This window comes from Ipomoea triloba, chromosome 13 (assembly GCF_003576645.1).
Source record: "Ipomoea triloba cultivar NCNSP0323 chromosome 13, ASM357664v1".
Classification (NCBI taxonomy): domain Eukaryota; kingdom Viridiplantae; phylum Streptophyta; class Magnoliopsida; order Solanales; family Convolvulaceae; genus Ipomoea; species Ipomoea triloba.
Window position 1 is genome coordinate 3,217,999 of NC_044928.1, and position 17,265 is coordinate 3,235,263.

Genomic DNA, 17,265 nt, shown 5'->3' on the forward strand with positions numbered 1-17,265 from the left:
ATAGCTAGAAATTTAGTGTATAATTAAAATAGTAAGTATGACTTATGTTTTTTTTTTTTTTTGTTGAGGAGAAGTATGACTTATGTTTAAAAATTCTTAATTTCGTTTTCCCCTCTGCCTGTTTTTTTGCAACTTCAAGTTTTGCACATTAGAATATGAAGTGCTGCCTTTTAGCTCCACCAAGGGTCGTCAATAATGTCAATAATTGACTAATTTAGACTACCAACTCAGCATGGAGATCTTGTTTAATAAACACAATCTATTTAAGCTCCAAGTTATTGTATTCCATAAAATTCTTAATTTGTTTGTTTTTAAGAAAAATTACGCATTTATTAATCCCTCAATTATTCGCAATCAAGTTATTATAAACTTAGCTTAATCCACTTTTTAATTTTTACAAATTTAATAATATCCTTTAAAGATTTGTTTGTATCTGGGGTATATATTATCATGAAAAAGAGACACTCTGTGGTTGGATTGAAGAAAGTCAAGAAACTACTTACCTTTTTGTGAAATTTTTATTTTTAAATATTGTGAAAACTTTTTAACAGCCATCTCTCCTTGTGTGTTTTTCTCTCACTGTCTCTGTGTGTTTCTGAGTAATTAAGAGTGTATGATTGAAGGGCCATTAATATAGAGGTAGCAGCTGGCATCTCATCGCCACATTCTTGAATTTTACATTTTTTTAAATGCAATCATACAACTCAAGAAAACTGTGAAGCAACGTGGAGGCCCATACTAAATTAAAAGTCAACTTACTGGCCAAATTATTAAGTGAGCAGAATCAGGAATGATATCTTTATGGTAGCCGGTTGGAACAACTTGTCTCAATATCAAGAAAGAACTCATGCTCACCAAGATCTCTGATTTTAAAAGCAGTAGACAATTTAGATAGTAGTATATTACGAAATAGAACTATAGAATTGTATTGAATAATGACAATTACATAGATACATAGATTGCAAGTATATATACAAGAGAGAGTCTCACGGAGCTATAATATTTTAATATACTTTTATTGCTTTGTTTAAATAGTTTATTTTAAACTTTTAGTTGTATATAAATTAATTAAGTATATACTTTTATTTTCTCAGAGATGATTTTCGTAGAAATGATTTTGTTCTAATTTTTTTTTTATAAAAATCCGTATAAAGCATAAAGATGCTTAAATGCTTAAAAGAATTTTTTCAAAAGATAAAGTCCATATATTCACGTATGCTGGTTACAAAACATTACTCAAAAATACATTGGCCTTGTTTGGTAAATGCTTATTAGCTGATTAGGTTAGAAGGTATAATTAATTGATAATATTAGTTGATTGTAGAAAAGTGTTTGGTAAATTAGCTGTTAGTTGATAGCTGTTTGGTATAATTTATTTTCTCAAAAGGCTAATTGAAAAGGTTTATTTGAGTAGCCTTATGAAATTTAGTATTTTGGAGTTACAAAAAGTTTATTAACTAAACACTTATATTATTTTTTTAATCAAGTCAAACAAATAATAATTGTCAAATAGGCCAAAATTAGTTGATAGGCTAACTATTTACCAAACAGGGCCATTATCTTGATAATGGAGGTAATATATATATATATATATATATATATATATATATATATATATATATATATATATATATATATCNTAGAATATGAAGTGCTGCCTTTTAGCTCCACCAAGGGTCGTCAATAATGTCAATAATTGACTAATTTAGACTACCAACTCAGCATGGAGATCTTGTTTAATAAACACAATCTATTTAAGCTCCAAGTTATTGTATTCCATAAAATTCTTAATTTGTTTGTTTTTAAGAAAAATTACGCATTTATTAATCCCTCAATTATTCGCAATCAAGTTATTATAAACTTAGCTTAATCCACTTTTTAATTTTTACAAATTTAATAATATCCTTTAAAGATTTGTTTGTATCTGGGGTATATATTATCATGAAAAAGAGACACTCTGTGGTTGGATTGAAGAAAGTCAAGAAACTACTTACCTTTTTGTGAAATTTTTATTTTTAAATATTGTGAAAACTTTTTAACAGCCATCTCTCCTTGTGTGTTTTTCTCTCACTGTCTCTGTGTGTTTCTGAGTAATTAAGAGTGTATGATTGAAGGGCCATTAATATAGAGGTAGCAGCTGGCATCTCATCGCCACATTCTTGAATTTTACATTTTTTTAAATGCAATCATACAACTCAAGAAAACTGTGAAGCAACGTGGAGGCCCATACTAAATTAAAAGTCAACTTACTGGCCAAATTATTAAGTGAGCAGAATCAGGAATGATATCTTTATGGTAGCCGGTTGGAACAACTTGTCTCAATATCAAGAAAGAACTCATGCTCACCAAGATCTCTGATTTTAAAAGCAGTAGACAATTTAGATAGTAGTATATTACGAAATAGAACTATAGAATTGTATTGAATAATGACAATTACATAGATACATAGATTGCAAGTATATATACAAGAGAGAGTCTCACGGAGCTATAATATTTTAATATACTTTTATTGCTTTGTTTAAATAGTTTATTTTAAACTTTTAGTTGTATATAAATTAATTAAGTATATACTTTTATTTTCTCAGAGATGATTTTCGTAGAAATGATTTTGTTCTAATTTTTTTTTTATAAAAATCCGTATAAAGCATAAAGATGCTTAAATGCTTAAAAGAATTTTTTCAAAAGATAAAGTCCATATATTCACGTATGCTGGTTACAAAACATTACTCAAAAATACATTGGCCTTGTTTGGTAAATGCTTATTAGCTGATTAGGTTAGAAGGTATAATTAATTGATAATATTAGTTGATTGTAGAAAAGTGTTTGGTAAATTAGCTGTTAGTTGATAGCTGTTTGGTATAATTTATTTTCTCAAAAGGCTAATTGAAAAGGTTTATTTGAGTAGCCTTATGAAATTTAGTATTTTGGAGTTACAAAAAGTTTATTAACTAAACACTTATATTATTTTTTTAATCAAGTCAAACAAATAATAATTGTCAAATAGGCCAAAATTAGTTGATAGGCTAACTATTTACCAAACAGGGCCATTATCTTGATAATGGAGGATATATATATATATATATATATATATATATATATATATATATATATATATATATATATATATATCACTGCATTTTAGATGTTATATATCACACAAACTTATAATGAATTCTAAGTTATAATTTATTGTATTTATATGTCCTTTGCTATGAACAGATTGGACAAGCAGGCTGCAGAAGGTTATGGATTGATTGATGATGGCCATGAACACTGTAAACAAGAAGGTGGTGGCGATCGGTAAACAACTTGCACGGCTAGCGTCTTTGAAACACCCAGCATGCACGGCCGCGCCACCAACTTGCACGGCTGCTTCACGGACTGTGCCACCAGCTTGCACGGTACTCACAAATGCACCTAGCTAGCTTCTTCGATCTCCAACAAGGTTTTTTCTGCACATGCTTCTCCATACTCCAGACAACCATGTTCAACAAATATCTATATCCTCTTCTTTCTTAACAATACTACAGATATCCGCCTCCAAAACAAATACATCATGACTCTCATCTACCCTTTCTTATAAACTCTACCACTCGAGCATGTTCACCTTTCACCCCTATCTTTTCACAACAGAATGGGTCAACTACAAAGAAATCAAACATTGCATCACAATCACTCACAATCGCTTAAGACAAAATACTCATGACTCTCATCACCACTGCCCTTTCTTATAAACTCTACCACTCGAGTATGTTCACCTTCCACCCCTATCTTTTCACAACCTAATGGGTCAACTACAAAGAAACCTCTCACCCCGGCCTATCTTTTCACAACCTAATGGGTCAACTACAAAGAAATCAAACATTGCATCACAATCGCTTAAGATAAAATACAATTGGTCTCCATTTATGACATAGTTATCCTTCACAAGTTTTTTCCATCCATTCCCAAAAAACATAGCATCTCAAATTTTTGATAACTCTATCTCCCAAACTTGCTTTTCAAGTTTCTCAGTGTTCATAGCTACTGAAGCACAAAGAGGGCTCGAACCCACTCTCAACACAACATCCATGTGGGAGTGTAAATCGGGACACCGGGTGCCACTAGACTACAAGGATTGTGACATTTGTATATTTAAACAAATATAATTGAAAAGACAGTTAACACTCCCACATGGATGATGGGAGTGGGTTCAAGCCTTAGTGGAGGCGACTGTTGACTCGTTGTGCTTGAGAAAGTAGTAATGAACAGATACTACATTGTAAAAGAGTCAGTAGTACTAAAAAAAAAAAAAGCGCTAAATAATTTTTTCTAAGCCGTCCTCAATTTAATCAACATCATCAGAATCAGACGGCAGAATCAGACGGATATATGCGGTGCCTTCAGATCTTCAGTCTGACGCTCTCCCAACTGAGCTATCCCCGCACTTAACTTTACCTTTTTATACAGAATTCCACTAGAGATCTTCCATATATTTCCTAGTTGGGGTGCCAAGCTCCAATTCTTCATCCTTCTGCAGACGCCGAAGAGGTAAGTCTCCAAGTCCATACTGAAAATTGTTAAAATTAAAATGAATTCTTTAAAACTTGAGTGTAGTATGATGATAAAAGATTATATGTAATGCTGAGAAGTTATTTGGATTTCACACCAAAGTGTTTGAGTTATTGCCTCAAAGAGAGGCTTCCTTGCTATGAGTTTTTTTCACTGACCGTTTCTGCATTCCTGTGGATGTCGGTGCTTAATTTGAATATTATTCGAATAATTCTTGATTTTATTTTCTGATTTTTACTATGGCTGGTTGTGAGATTATTTTATACAAATTTCTTATTTTTACTTAATTTGAAGCAGACAATTTGTATTTTGATTATAACATTGATGGTGCTTATGCTCTGTGATGAGCAATGATGCATCCAAAGGAATTCATTTTGTAAGGGGATTAAATAATTAAGCATTTACCATTATATTTTCCCACAGTTTTTCTCAGAAACAGTATATGGCGCCTAAATTTAAAGAAATTGCAAAGCGACGACTGCTAAGGATTACCATGGTCAATTGTTACAATTGCATACTGTTTATCTAAATGCAACTACACATTGAAGGAATGGAAGAAGATTGAAAAAGAATTACAGTCATTGGGAACTTTACATAAAGATTCACAACACTCAAGTAAGCTCACTGACATTATAATCGTTTGCCACAACATTTGAAAGTTTGTTTTTTTATATTTTGCAATCTTTCCAAAAAAATGTTGAATCAATGTGGAAAGACTTATAAAGTTATGTATTGGTGAGCGATTTGGTGAAGCCACTAAGGTCTGCCATTAGAAGATATAGCTTACAGTTATTTAAGGGATCTTACAAGTAGGAGACTAGTCGATCTGGCGGGCAAAACTTTCAAACCAAGCACTTGTTGGATATATGTTGACATGCATAGCTTTTGTGTACGAGAAGCTCAAAAAGAGGATCTTTTATGTGTAGTCAATACTCAACAATGTATTGGATGGTCATTAGACATACTTGCAAATCCGTGTTAATGGTTAAGTTTATGCTCACATAGTTTGGACTATCATGTGTTGTTTAGTTCAAATATCCCTCGCTCCCTTTTCTTCTTCCAGGGAGATTTTGAAATGTTTACGCCTTTCAAAAATTTAAGAATTTTAGATTTGAGTCAATCTTTAATACTCATAGAAGTGCCATTGTCATTAGGGGATTTAGTTTTTTAGTGCCATGGTTCGAAAGTCTTGATGATGTAGTATCAGGTAATTTGAATTTGGAAATGCTTATTGTTTCTGGCATTGATGAATCAACACATGGAGCACCTACTCTCCATTTGTCATCCAAAATCTAGGAGCTGCAACATTTAAGGCATCTGGAATGGAACTTGGGGAGATGTATATGGTAGATCCTCTAAACATGGTGCAAGAGAGTTTGCAAACATTGGTTTGTGTGATGCCAATCCATTTGAGGAAAGAAGTGTATTATTGCAGGTTTCCAAGCATAAGAAGACTGAAAATTCTGTATAAGGATGTCTTAGAGCCAGGTTGCGGAAATCCCATCATGGTTCTGGAGAATTTTGAGGATTTATTAAGGCTGGAGACTCTAACGGTTATAGTTCTAGTTGGTAGTATAACCCTTTTAGAGTGGTTTGGTTTTGCTGCAAAATTGAAGGAGTTGAGATTGAGTGGGACTAATTTTCTGATAAGGTTTTAAGGGTAATTGGGCAGTTGGCCAGGCTTAAGGTGCTGAAACTTGAAAATGCTTTGTATGGTAGAGTGTGTCCACTGGGTACTAACATAACATAACATTTGATGCTAATTCTCAATAGCTAGCTACCATGCATGCTCTGATGCTCATGCACCTCAATCTACAGGATAGACTTAATTGCCTCCTCCCCAAATTAAAGAAAATATAAGTAAAAGGGGAAGCTTAATCTTATAAAGAATTCAGTTTATATGTTTCTTTCCTTTGTCTTGTATCAATTTTTTTTTTTAAAAGATTCATCCTTTCTGTTCTCCCCATGGTAATTGAGAGGAATTAAACCATGCAACTTATGGATACAATATAATGGCAATTGGCAGTAACGTATCCTGTGATTCATCATAAGAATTCGCCCCATCACTGAAAAAAATAATGCAAAATGGGGAACATAACATATATGAAACCAGATGAGAAGAAGATATTTTAAACAGATTTGGCAAATAAAACACACAATATATTAGAAGAGAAAAGAAACACATACCTAGCTAGCTAGCTAAAATCATGAATCACGTCGTAGACAACAACAGTAAGTGGCGTAAGGGCCGCATCAATTCGAATTAGGCGAGCACGCCTGATATTGTACGCCTCCCAAGGGTTGTTTGCCTCTTTCTGAAACCACTTCCGCTTCTCCTGAATCTTCATGGCAGAAGTGACAACACAAGGGGGACACTGCTCCACCTTAATTGTCTCTAGGGTGTCTATAAAACTAACTTCAAATGGGATCTCTTCCAAACAATAACAACGTCTTAGGATTAGACACTTTAGTTTTGGGAAGTCGGCACTACACCTGACCTCCCATTTCTGGAGATTTGTAGCCTCAATGAGCAACACTTTTAAGTTAGAAAATTGTTCAAATGATCCCCACACTTGGCCGGAGAAGGCGTTTTCTAGTTTGAGAACCTTTAAAGCTCTCAATACCCATGGAAGCTTCATTATCGGGAGATTAGTCCCGCTCAACCTCAACTTCTTCAGCCCTGTAGAAAATAGTGGTTGCTCTAAACGAGTCATACTGTTTGCTGGGACTATAACCGTAAGTGTCTCGAGCTTCGACAAACACCTAATATAATCCAAATAGATGGTGGGGTTTCTGCAAGATCCAGGGCTTTGGGAACTTCCTATACACCTCTCCTGTGAAATGAGTTGGACTAACCCATGATAATGTTTGCAATTGCTCTATATTCCTGTTTGGAGGATCTACCTCATAGTAATTGCCAAGTTCAAGATGCCTTAAATGTGGTAACTCCCAAATTCTGAATGACAAATGGAAATGACCAGTTCTAAGTTGTGGTTCACCACCACAAACAATAACTGTCTGCAAATTCTGATTGTTTGACACTACATCATCTAAACCCTCAAACCACGGCGGTATAGATAGGTATCTCAGAAAAACTAAATCTCTTAAATACAATGGCACTATTTTGAAGATTTGAAGTGCACTCAAATCCACAATTCTTAATAGCTTGAAAGATACCGACTTTACATAATCTCCTTGAAAGAAGAAAAGAGAGCGAGGGTTATTTGTAGTAAAGAGCGTGTAATAATCCAACCTATGCGAGTATAAACTTAACCAACGACATGAATTTACAAACATGTCTAATGGCAATCCGAAATCTTTTTGAGTATACATTGCACATAGGAGACCCTCTTTTTTAGTTTCTCTTGTACAAAAGTCCCATAAGGAGCTATGTATCCAGCAAACATTAGTCATCTTATGTTCCCATTTGCTGATTGAGACTAGACCACTATTAACAAGACCATCTAAATAGCAGTAACCTTCCTCTTCTAACTCCTTCACCAATTCCCTCCCAAATCCCTTACACTCCATTTGCCTCACAAATCCCTCAGCAATCCATATCCTAATAAGCCTTTTCACATTGATTTTAAAGCCTTTTGGATAGATTGCAAAATATAAAAAACAAACTTTCAAATGCTGTGGCAATTGATTGTATGATAGAGTAAGCTTACGTAAGTGCTCGGCATCATTGTATAGAGGTCCCAATGTCTCGACTTCCTTTTCAATCTTCTTCCATTCCTTTAAAATGTAACCGCATTTAGACAAACGCTCTGCAACTGCAACAATTGACCGTGGCAACCCTTCGCATTCCTTCACAACATGTTGGGCGATTTCTACAAATTTTGGTGCTCTAAGCTCTTTGGGAGAGAGTTTCTTGCAAAATAGATCCCAACTTCTCTTTGGATCTAATATGCACATTTTATGCACATTACCAAATGTGGCAGCATCGCTTCCAACCGTATTGAACTGAGTGGTCAGCAATATACGGATTTGTAGTGAATCATTAGGAAGACATTTTAGGATATCATCCAAAGCTCGGGTGTTTGGGATATTATCCAAAACAAGAAAAAACATCTTCTGATGACTACTTCCGAAGTGCTTGTGTAATTTCTCTGTTAGTTGAGAAAGAGTGTTTCCCTTGTACTCTTGAGGCACAGTAACCCAAGCTCGAACATAACATTTAGCTGCCTTCTGGAAGCCATACACTCTTTTAGCCAAAGTAGTCTTGCCAACACCTGGCAATCCTACAATTGAAACTATGTTTTTTCGCTCAAAGGTATGGAATAACATCTTTTCTACCGCATTGAAGGCTTCTTCGTTAAATTGATCCTCAAGATTTGGAGAGCATGGCGAATATGGTCCACTTAACACAACATTCTCAGGTTTCAACCAATGAATGGATGGATGAGTTTTGTTGAAAGAGATTTAGAAGAATTTGTTGTATATCTTTCTTGTCTCAATAGAGAGACAACAGGTAAATATATACAGACTCAAAGGACACAATCCTATAGACACAACTCTTCACAACCTAACAGTCATATTTCTACATACACAACTATTTGTGTTTCAACACTCCCCCTCAAGTTGGAGCATGTATATCATATGCACCAAGCTTGTTACAAATGTATTCAATCCTATGACTTCTTAAAGCTTTAGTAAATATATCTGCTAACTGATTATTTGAGCCAACAAAAGATGTAGTAATATCTCCAGATGCAACTTTGTCTCGAATAAAATGGCAATCAATTTCAATGTGTTTCGTTCTTTCATGAAAAACTGGATTTGACGCAATATGCAGAGCTGCTTGGTTATCACAAATGAGCTTCATGGACTTCTCTGTACAGATCTTTAGTTCAGTAAGGAGGTTTTTCAACCACATAAGTTCACATGTTCCAAGGGCCATTGATCGATATTCAGCTTCTGCACTTGATCGAGCAACAACATTTTGCTTTTTACTTTTCCAAGAGATTAAGTTGCCACCAAGGAAGATACAATATCCAGATGTTGATTTTCTATCCCATGCACCTGCCCAATCTGCATCTGTATAGCCAGTAATTTCAAGGTTTCCATGGTCTTTGTATAACAAACCAGTGCCTGGGGATTTCTTAATATATCTTAAAATCCGAATGGCAGCTTCCCAATGACTTTCACGAGGAGATGCCAAGAATTGACTAACAGCACTTACCGCAAAAGAAATATCAGGTCGAGTTACAGTTAAGTAAAGTAATTTCCCGACCAGTCTTCTATATTTCCCTGGATCTTGGATAAGCTCCCCCTGATCTGGTAGGAGTTTGACATTAGGATCCATAGGAGTGTCAAGAGGTTTGCAATTCATCATACCTGTTTCTTCTAGTATATCCAATGCATATTTCCTTTGTGATATGCAAATTCCTTGCTTGGATTGTGCTACTTCAATTCCCAAAAAATATTTTAATTTCCCGAGATCTTTTGTTTCAAAATGTTGGAATAGGTGTTGCTTCAACAATTGTATTCCTTCAATATCATCTCCTGTAATGACAATATCATCCACATATACAACAAGATAGATGCTCTTACCATGTTGATGTCTATAAAAGACGGAATAATCAACTTTGCTTCGATTTAAACCAAAATTTTGCACTACTATGCTGAACCTTCCAAACCAGGCACGAGGAGATTGTTTTAGACCATAGAGAGAACGCTTGAGCTTACAAACCAAGTTACTCTCCCCCTGAGCAACAAACCCGGGAGGTTGCTCCATGTAGAATTCTTCCTCTAAATCTCCATGTAGAAAGGCATTTTTAATATCTAACTGATGCAACGGCCAATGATGAATGGCAGCCATAGAGAGAAAAATTCTAACTGAAGCAATTTTGGCTACTGGTGAAAAAGTATCAGTGTAATCAATCCCAAAAACCTGTGTATATCCCTTAGCTACCAATCGAGCTTTAAGTCTATCAACCTGTCCATTGGGTCCAACTTTCACAGTATATATCCATCGGCAACCAACAGTTGTTTTACCTACGGGTAATGGAACTAACTCCCAAGTCCCCGATGAATGAAGAGCAGCCATTTCATCAATCATAGCTTGACGCCAACCAGGGTGGGAAAGAGCTTCTTTAACAGATTTAGGAGCAGAGACGGAAGATAAACAGTTGATAAAAGCAGTATATGAAGGTGAGAGACGATCATAAGAAATAAAGTTGTATATGGGAAAGGGGTTTCGTGATGACCTGTTACCTACACGACTTGCGATAGGAGAGCTTGTTGCTGGAACCGGGTCCGAGGGCAAAGATTGCTCGAGAGATGAATCAGTTGGATTTTCATTGATTTGAACGGCCGTGGGTGGTCGAGGGCGACGATGATAAGTATGTGGGAAGGGAATGACACTGTTGTTTTGGAACTGGGGTTCGGTAGGTGAGGGATTAGGATTTCTAGGTGATGATGGAGCTTGAGGTAAATGTATCTCGGTTCCTCCTTGAAAAGTGGGGACAGGAAGAACATCAAGAAAGGGAGAGATGGGGGGCGGTGAGGTAGAGGAAAAGAAAGGTGTTGACTCAAAGAATGTAACATCAGAAGATACATAAAATCGACGCTTATCAGGGGAATAACATCTAAAGCCTTTTTGCAACCTAGAATACCCAACAAACATGCATTTTAAGGATTTTGGGGAAAATTTATCACGCCCTGGGGTAGTGTCCCGAATAAAACAGGTGCACCCGAAAATTTTTAAAGGAAGATTATGAAGAGGCTTATCGGGAAATAAAATATTATATGGTATCTTACCATGTAGAACAGATGAAGGCATACGATTTATTAAGTAACAAGAATGAAGGATAGCATCTGCCCAAAATTCTGGAGGAACTTTATAGTGGAGAATCATGGTGCGGGCTGTTTCAATGAGATGCCGGTTTTTACGTTCTGATACTCCATTTTGCTGTGGAGTGTCGGGACAAGAAGACTCATGGAGGATGCCTGCTGAATCAAGAAAGTTACATAATGGAGTTGAAAAATATTCTCCAGCGTTATCACTCCGTAAAGTTTTAATGGACACTCCAAACTGATTTGTTATTTCATTGACAAATTTTTGAAGAATATTAAGCACTTCAGAACGGTTTTGCATTAGAAAGACCCATGTACAACGAGAGAAATCATCAGTGAAGGTAACAAAATATTTAAAACCAAGAACTGAAGTATAACGAAAAGGTCCCCAAACATCAGTATGGACTAAGGAAAAAGGAGAAACAGCTCTTTTATTAACCCGATTAGGAAAAGATGTTCTAGAATGTTTGCCAAGCTGACAGGCTTCACACTCTAGGGTCGATAAGTGAGACAAACTAGGGACAAGCTGTCGTAATTTATTAAGGTTGGGATGCCCTAGACGGTTATGGGCAAGGGAAGGGGTTATGGTAGCAGTACAAACGGTAGGAGGATTCGGGGTAGATAATCGATAAAGTCCTTCTGATTCATACCCCGAGCCAATCATCTTCCCCGAACGACGGTCCTGCACAATGACAGAATCAGAAGAAAACGTGACCGTACAGTCTAAAGATTTTGTAAGTTTATGGACAGAAATTAAATTGAAAGGACACTTAGGTATATAGAGAATCTTAGAGAGAGGCAAAGTAGGAAGGGGGGAAGCCTTTCCAATTGCAGTAGCCATACTCTTTGACCCATTACCGAAAACAATAGATGGAAGGGACTCAGACTTAGTGAAATGAGAAAATAAGGATGAGTTACCAGAGATATGCTCAGAGGCACCGGAATCAATAACCCATGGTCCGCTCAGGCTAGATTGTGATACAAGGGCAGTATGAGTTCCTTCAGTGTAGGCTATAGGAGTTACACAGGAAGCTTTGGGATTAGCTTTAAATCGAACAAACTCTTCATATTCAGCAGCGGAAATGGTTCGAGAGTTTGCTTCTCCAGGGTGAGATTGAGCAACACTTGCTTGGGGAAGTACGGGTTTCCCATGTAGTTTCCAACACCGATCCCGTGTGTGTCCAGTTCGATTACAATAATCACACAATTTAGTGTTTTTCTGTCCACCACGATCCTTAGGTCGTCCACGACCCCCTTGTATGACTAGAGCAGATTGTTCAGTAGTAGATGTGTGAGTAACTGGAATAGATGTAACCTGTAAGAGACGTTTGAACAACTCGGTGGTTCCCGGGACTGGGTTGCTTCCAAGAACTTGATTTCGAATACTCTCAAATTCTGGACCTAATTTGGTTAAGAGAAGTATTACAAAGAATTTCTCTCGTTGGATAAGTTGCTCTGCGGGTGTACCACCAATAGGCATGAGCGTACCAAACTCAGCAATCAAACTTTGGGCTTTGCCAAGGAATGTTTCCATATCAATACCATCTTTCTTCAAATGAACTAAATTATCAACAACATTGTAGAACCGAGAGACATCATTAGTGTATAGAGATTTAGCTTGATTCCATACCTCGACACATGTCTTAAAGGGCCGAAATAGGGGCAACAACGTTGGAGAAAGAGACTGCCAAAGGAGGCTACATAGTTGAGCATCTAACCTTTGCCAAATTGCCTTTTCATTTTCCGGTATCTTATCTACTTCTGTTTGTAGGTGGTCAGCAACCCCTTGGCCCATAAACCATAACTCTACGGCATCCGACCAAGATTGGTAATTTTGAGAACCACATAATTTTTCAGAAGTGATCACCGGGCTTCCAGACAAATTCGGCACATAAACAGAGCTCGAGACAGTAGGTAAATTATTGGCAGGAGAAATAGTACCCGAGATATCAGAATTTCCGTCGGAGGACATTGTGACCAAAACAAAGTTTAATGGCACAGGAAGAAGCACGGAGGGCCGACGAGCAGAACTGGAGAGTTTCGCCGGAAAAAGCTGCCGGAGACGGCCTCACGCGCCGGCGCGTGGGGTCGGAGCGCCGGCGAGTGTGGTGGCGCGTGTNCGGAGGGCCGACGAGCAGAACTGGAGAGTTTCGCCGGAAAAAGCTGCCGGAGACGGCCTCACGCCCCGGCGCGTGGGGTCGGAGCGCCGGCGAGTGTGGTGGCGCGTGTGGGCGCGTGGGGGCAGAACCGGCGACGGCGATGGACGGGTCAGGGTCGCCGGAGACTGGAGAAGAGTGTGGTAGCACTGATTTGATAAAAGACCTCACCAATAGGAAGTAATTTTGAAAAAAGATGTTCGAATGAACAGTAAATGTACTGTTCATCGAAAAAAAAAAAAAAATTTCAGATTTTGGCTCTGGCTCTTGATACCATGTTGAAAGAGATTTAGAAGAATTTGTTGTATATCTTTCTTGTCTCAATAGAGAGACAACAGGTAAATATATACAGACTCAAAGGACACAATCCTATAGACACAACTCTTCACAACCTAACAGTCATATTTCTACATACACAACTATTTGTGTTTCAACAAGTTTCACTGGCCATGGCCGCTTCGGGTTCACTGCTTCTGCTGTTGTTGATAATCTTGGACAGCTCTTCTGCATCTTCTGCAGCTTTTCGCAAGATTTGATGGAGTTTCCCACGAGCTTTGGCTTGACACTCTCCGTCTTGGGCTAGAAGAAAGCTTCTTAGTTGTATCTCAATGTCATCTTCAGCTTTGAGCGCAAAGTCTCTGATTTTGATTTCCAGATGATGGACTGGAGCACCACCGTTGTATTCCTTCTGCAGAAAGGCTTGCAAAGAAGAAAGCTTCTCAAACAGAGAATTCAATGGCTTTTCATCATGAAGAGACACTCTGTGGTTTCGTTTTCGGAACTCAAGGTCGATTGTTGCCATTAGAGAAGCCAACGCAACACAAGCCATCTCTCTTTCTATGTTTTTCTCTCACACTCTGTCTGATCTGTTTCTGAGTAATTGAGAATGTATATTTGAAGGGCCATTAATATGGATCGGAGCTAGCAGGAATCTCATCCTGCATTCACATGCTTGAATTTTTACATTTTTTAATGCAATCATACAGCTCAGGAAAACTGTTAAGCACATGAAAGTCCATACTGAATTAAAAGCTAGTCAACTTACTGCCTAAATTATTGAGTGAACAGAATCAGGAATGATATCTTTTTGAATTAAAAGTCAACTATTACTGTAATATTTAATCCCATTGCAAAATGAATTCCTTTGGATGCATCATTGCTCATCACAGAGCATAAGCACCACCAATGTTATAATCAAAATTCTAATCAAGTAAAAATAATAAATGTGTATAAAATAATTTCACAACCAGCCATTGTAAAAATCAGAAAATAAAATCAAGAATTATTAGAATTATATTCAAATTAAGCTCCAACATCCACAGGAATGCAGAAACAATCAATGAAAGAAACTCATAGCAAAGAAGCCTCTCTTTGAGGCAATAACTCAAACACTTGGCGTGAAATCCAAATGACAAAATCAAAACAAAAAAAACTGCTAACTTATCAACCTCACATATAATCGTTTATCATCATACTACACTCAACTTTTAAAGACTTCATTTTAATAATTTAATAATTTTCAGTATGGGAATGGGAGATTTACCTCTTCCGCGTCTGCAGAAGGATGAAGAATTGGAGCTTGGCACCCCAACTAGAAAATAAAAATGGAAGATGTATGTAAAAGAAAGCATAATCAAGTGCGGGGATAGCTCAGTTGCCTGAGCTTTCTCGGCCAGTTCCAAACTCTGCGTCAAGGTAATAACTCGCCGGCTGAATACTTGGAGAAGGCTCAGAGAATAAGGATAAAGGTTGTCCGTAAGGACAGCCCAGGTGGTAAGAGTGCTCTACCTACAGCCGAGAGGTTGGAGGTTCGATCCTCAAATCCCTGGGTTTGAGCCGGTCAGCTATGGGTATGATTTACCTGGTCCTTTGCCGGCTAGGGTCACAGGGTGAGGAGAAAACCTCGTTAAAAGAAGATAAAAGGTTGAAAAAAGTTAAGAAACTACTACCTTATTTTACCAAACAGAGCCTATAAAGTTGAAATTAAACCATGCCACAAAGTAGCGAGTCATGTCCTCTTGACAACGCAACTGGAATCAAACATTGCTTTGATGCAAAGGAGATAACCCATTTTCTAATGAAGATTGGTTTTGAAAATGAAACTATTTATTTGACTCTAAATGGCTGGCATACAAGTATTCAGCATCTTGAAGAAGCTATTTTGCCGGTCTATGATATAAATTACTAACTTGAAGAAGCTATTTTGCCGATCACACCATATAACCTTTAATTTTCGTAGAATAGATATACAAAAATTTGTGCAAAGACTTCCTTAACAACCCAACCGCCCACGGCTTCCACCAGCCCACCGCTTCTGAAAACTAGTGGTGCAATTACTTGCTTTAACGCATGAAGCTAAGGAAGCCAATTCTAAACTTATTATTTCTCCATTCTAAACCGGAGAAAAAGACAAACAGCAACAACGTCACCCCCCACGCCAACGAGGATGCCTTCTGCTACGTGTCTGTTTGGCCATCTCCGATCCGTCTTTAAAACCCAACACTCTCACCCTAAGCTTCTGCATTGCGAGAAATCCATCCTCACCTTCAAATTTTCTTTTCCTTTTCCCCGTGCGGCCTCTGTGCGTGTAAGAAATGGCAGAAATCCCAAGCAGCTCCAACACCACCCGCCGTTCCCCCTCAATCTGATCTACAGCAGTGAGCGGGATATGGAGTGAGCTTCATCGCTTTCTTGTCGTATCTGCCTTCACAATCACACCAGAGAAGGCGACCAACTCATAGCTCCTTGCCGTTGTAAAGCCTCGCAAGAGTTGGTCCACAGGGAATGCTTAGACCACTGGAGATCTGTCAGAGTGAGCAAAAATATTGTCGTAATTCAGTTTAAACGATTATATATGGATAATATAAGCAAGCATTATATTATATCTCCAAACCTAAGACAATCTGTATCTTGGCAAAAAAAGGTTAGTCACGTTATACAATTGAGTTTACTATTATCATTTAATTTCTTCATGTTGTGTTATATATATCAATAATAATACCTAAACCCAATTTCAGGATGCTTGGAGAAATCTATGATTTGGAAAAATTCACTGCAAGCCTAGATGAGAATGTGGCACAGGCCATGGATTCACAATATGCAAAAATATCGTCTAATCAAAGGGTAACTGTACTACTACAGTACAGTGAAGGTGCCTAACGTGGTTTCCAAAGAATTCATCAAGTCAAGCATTGAGCCAATATTCAAAAGCACAAGAAATCTAAGGCTTTCTATTTACTTCCCATATATCAACTAATTATAAGGATCAAACAACTAGAACGAATCCATATGGATGTTTGGGTACGTTTGACACCCTGATGTTGAGACCAGATCAGAGTTGCAAAAATACATAGACTCCATGATTGGAACACTGAAAAGCCTCAACCCCAATAATTCAGAAGGACGCTTTGTTGCGGTGGACTATGGTTATATTTGGCAAACCTAGCTGAAAGCTGAAAAACTATAAGTTATTTTTTTTTTTGAAAACAGAAAAAGAAAATACTATAATTTAGAAGTTCAAATCTGAAGAGCTGTTAAGCTAGTTGTTATGCTTAAAAGTGTAAAATGACATCTTTATAAAAATTTAAATAGTTTTAAATTTAAATAGATTTGTTTATATATTAAAATATAAAATAATGAAACTAACATATTTTAATAAAATATAAAGTAAGAACATATATTTGAAAATATATAAAGTAAAACAAAGTATTTATAGTTCACAAAATTAGTTCATACAAAAATTAATGTTCAAACACAC

At 37.0% G+C, this 17,265-nt stretch overlaps 2 protein-coding genes across 2 annotated transcripts; both read right to left on the reverse strand.

Moving 5' to 3' along the window:
* Positions 1-6,746: 6,746 nt before the first annotated feature.
* LOC116002383 (putative late blight resistance protein homolog R1B-23) lies at positions 6,747-8,841 on the reverse strand. Its single transcript, XM_031242511.1, has 2 exons — positions 7,456-8,841; positions 6,747-7,385 (listed from the first exon to the last, which is right to left on the reverse strand). Exons 1-2 carry the CDS (start codon positions 8,839-8,841, stop codon positions 6,747-6,749), a joined length of 2,025 nt encoding a protein of 674 aa, XP_031098371.1.
* Positions 8,842-13,907: 5,066 nt separating this feature from the next.
* Positions 13,908-15,211, reverse strand: LOC116000902. Its single transcript, XM_031240769.1, has 2 exons — positions 15,052-15,211; positions 13,908-14,446 (listed from the first exon to the last, which is right to left on the reverse strand). Exon 2 carries the CDS (start codon positions 14,335-14,337, stop codon positions 13,939-13,941), a length of 399 nt encoding a protein of 132 aa, XP_031096629.1. The 5' UTR covers positions 14,338-14,446; positions 15,052-15,211; the 3' UTR covers positions 13,908-13,938.
* Between the last annotated feature and the right edge of the window lie 2,054 nt (positions 15,212-17,265).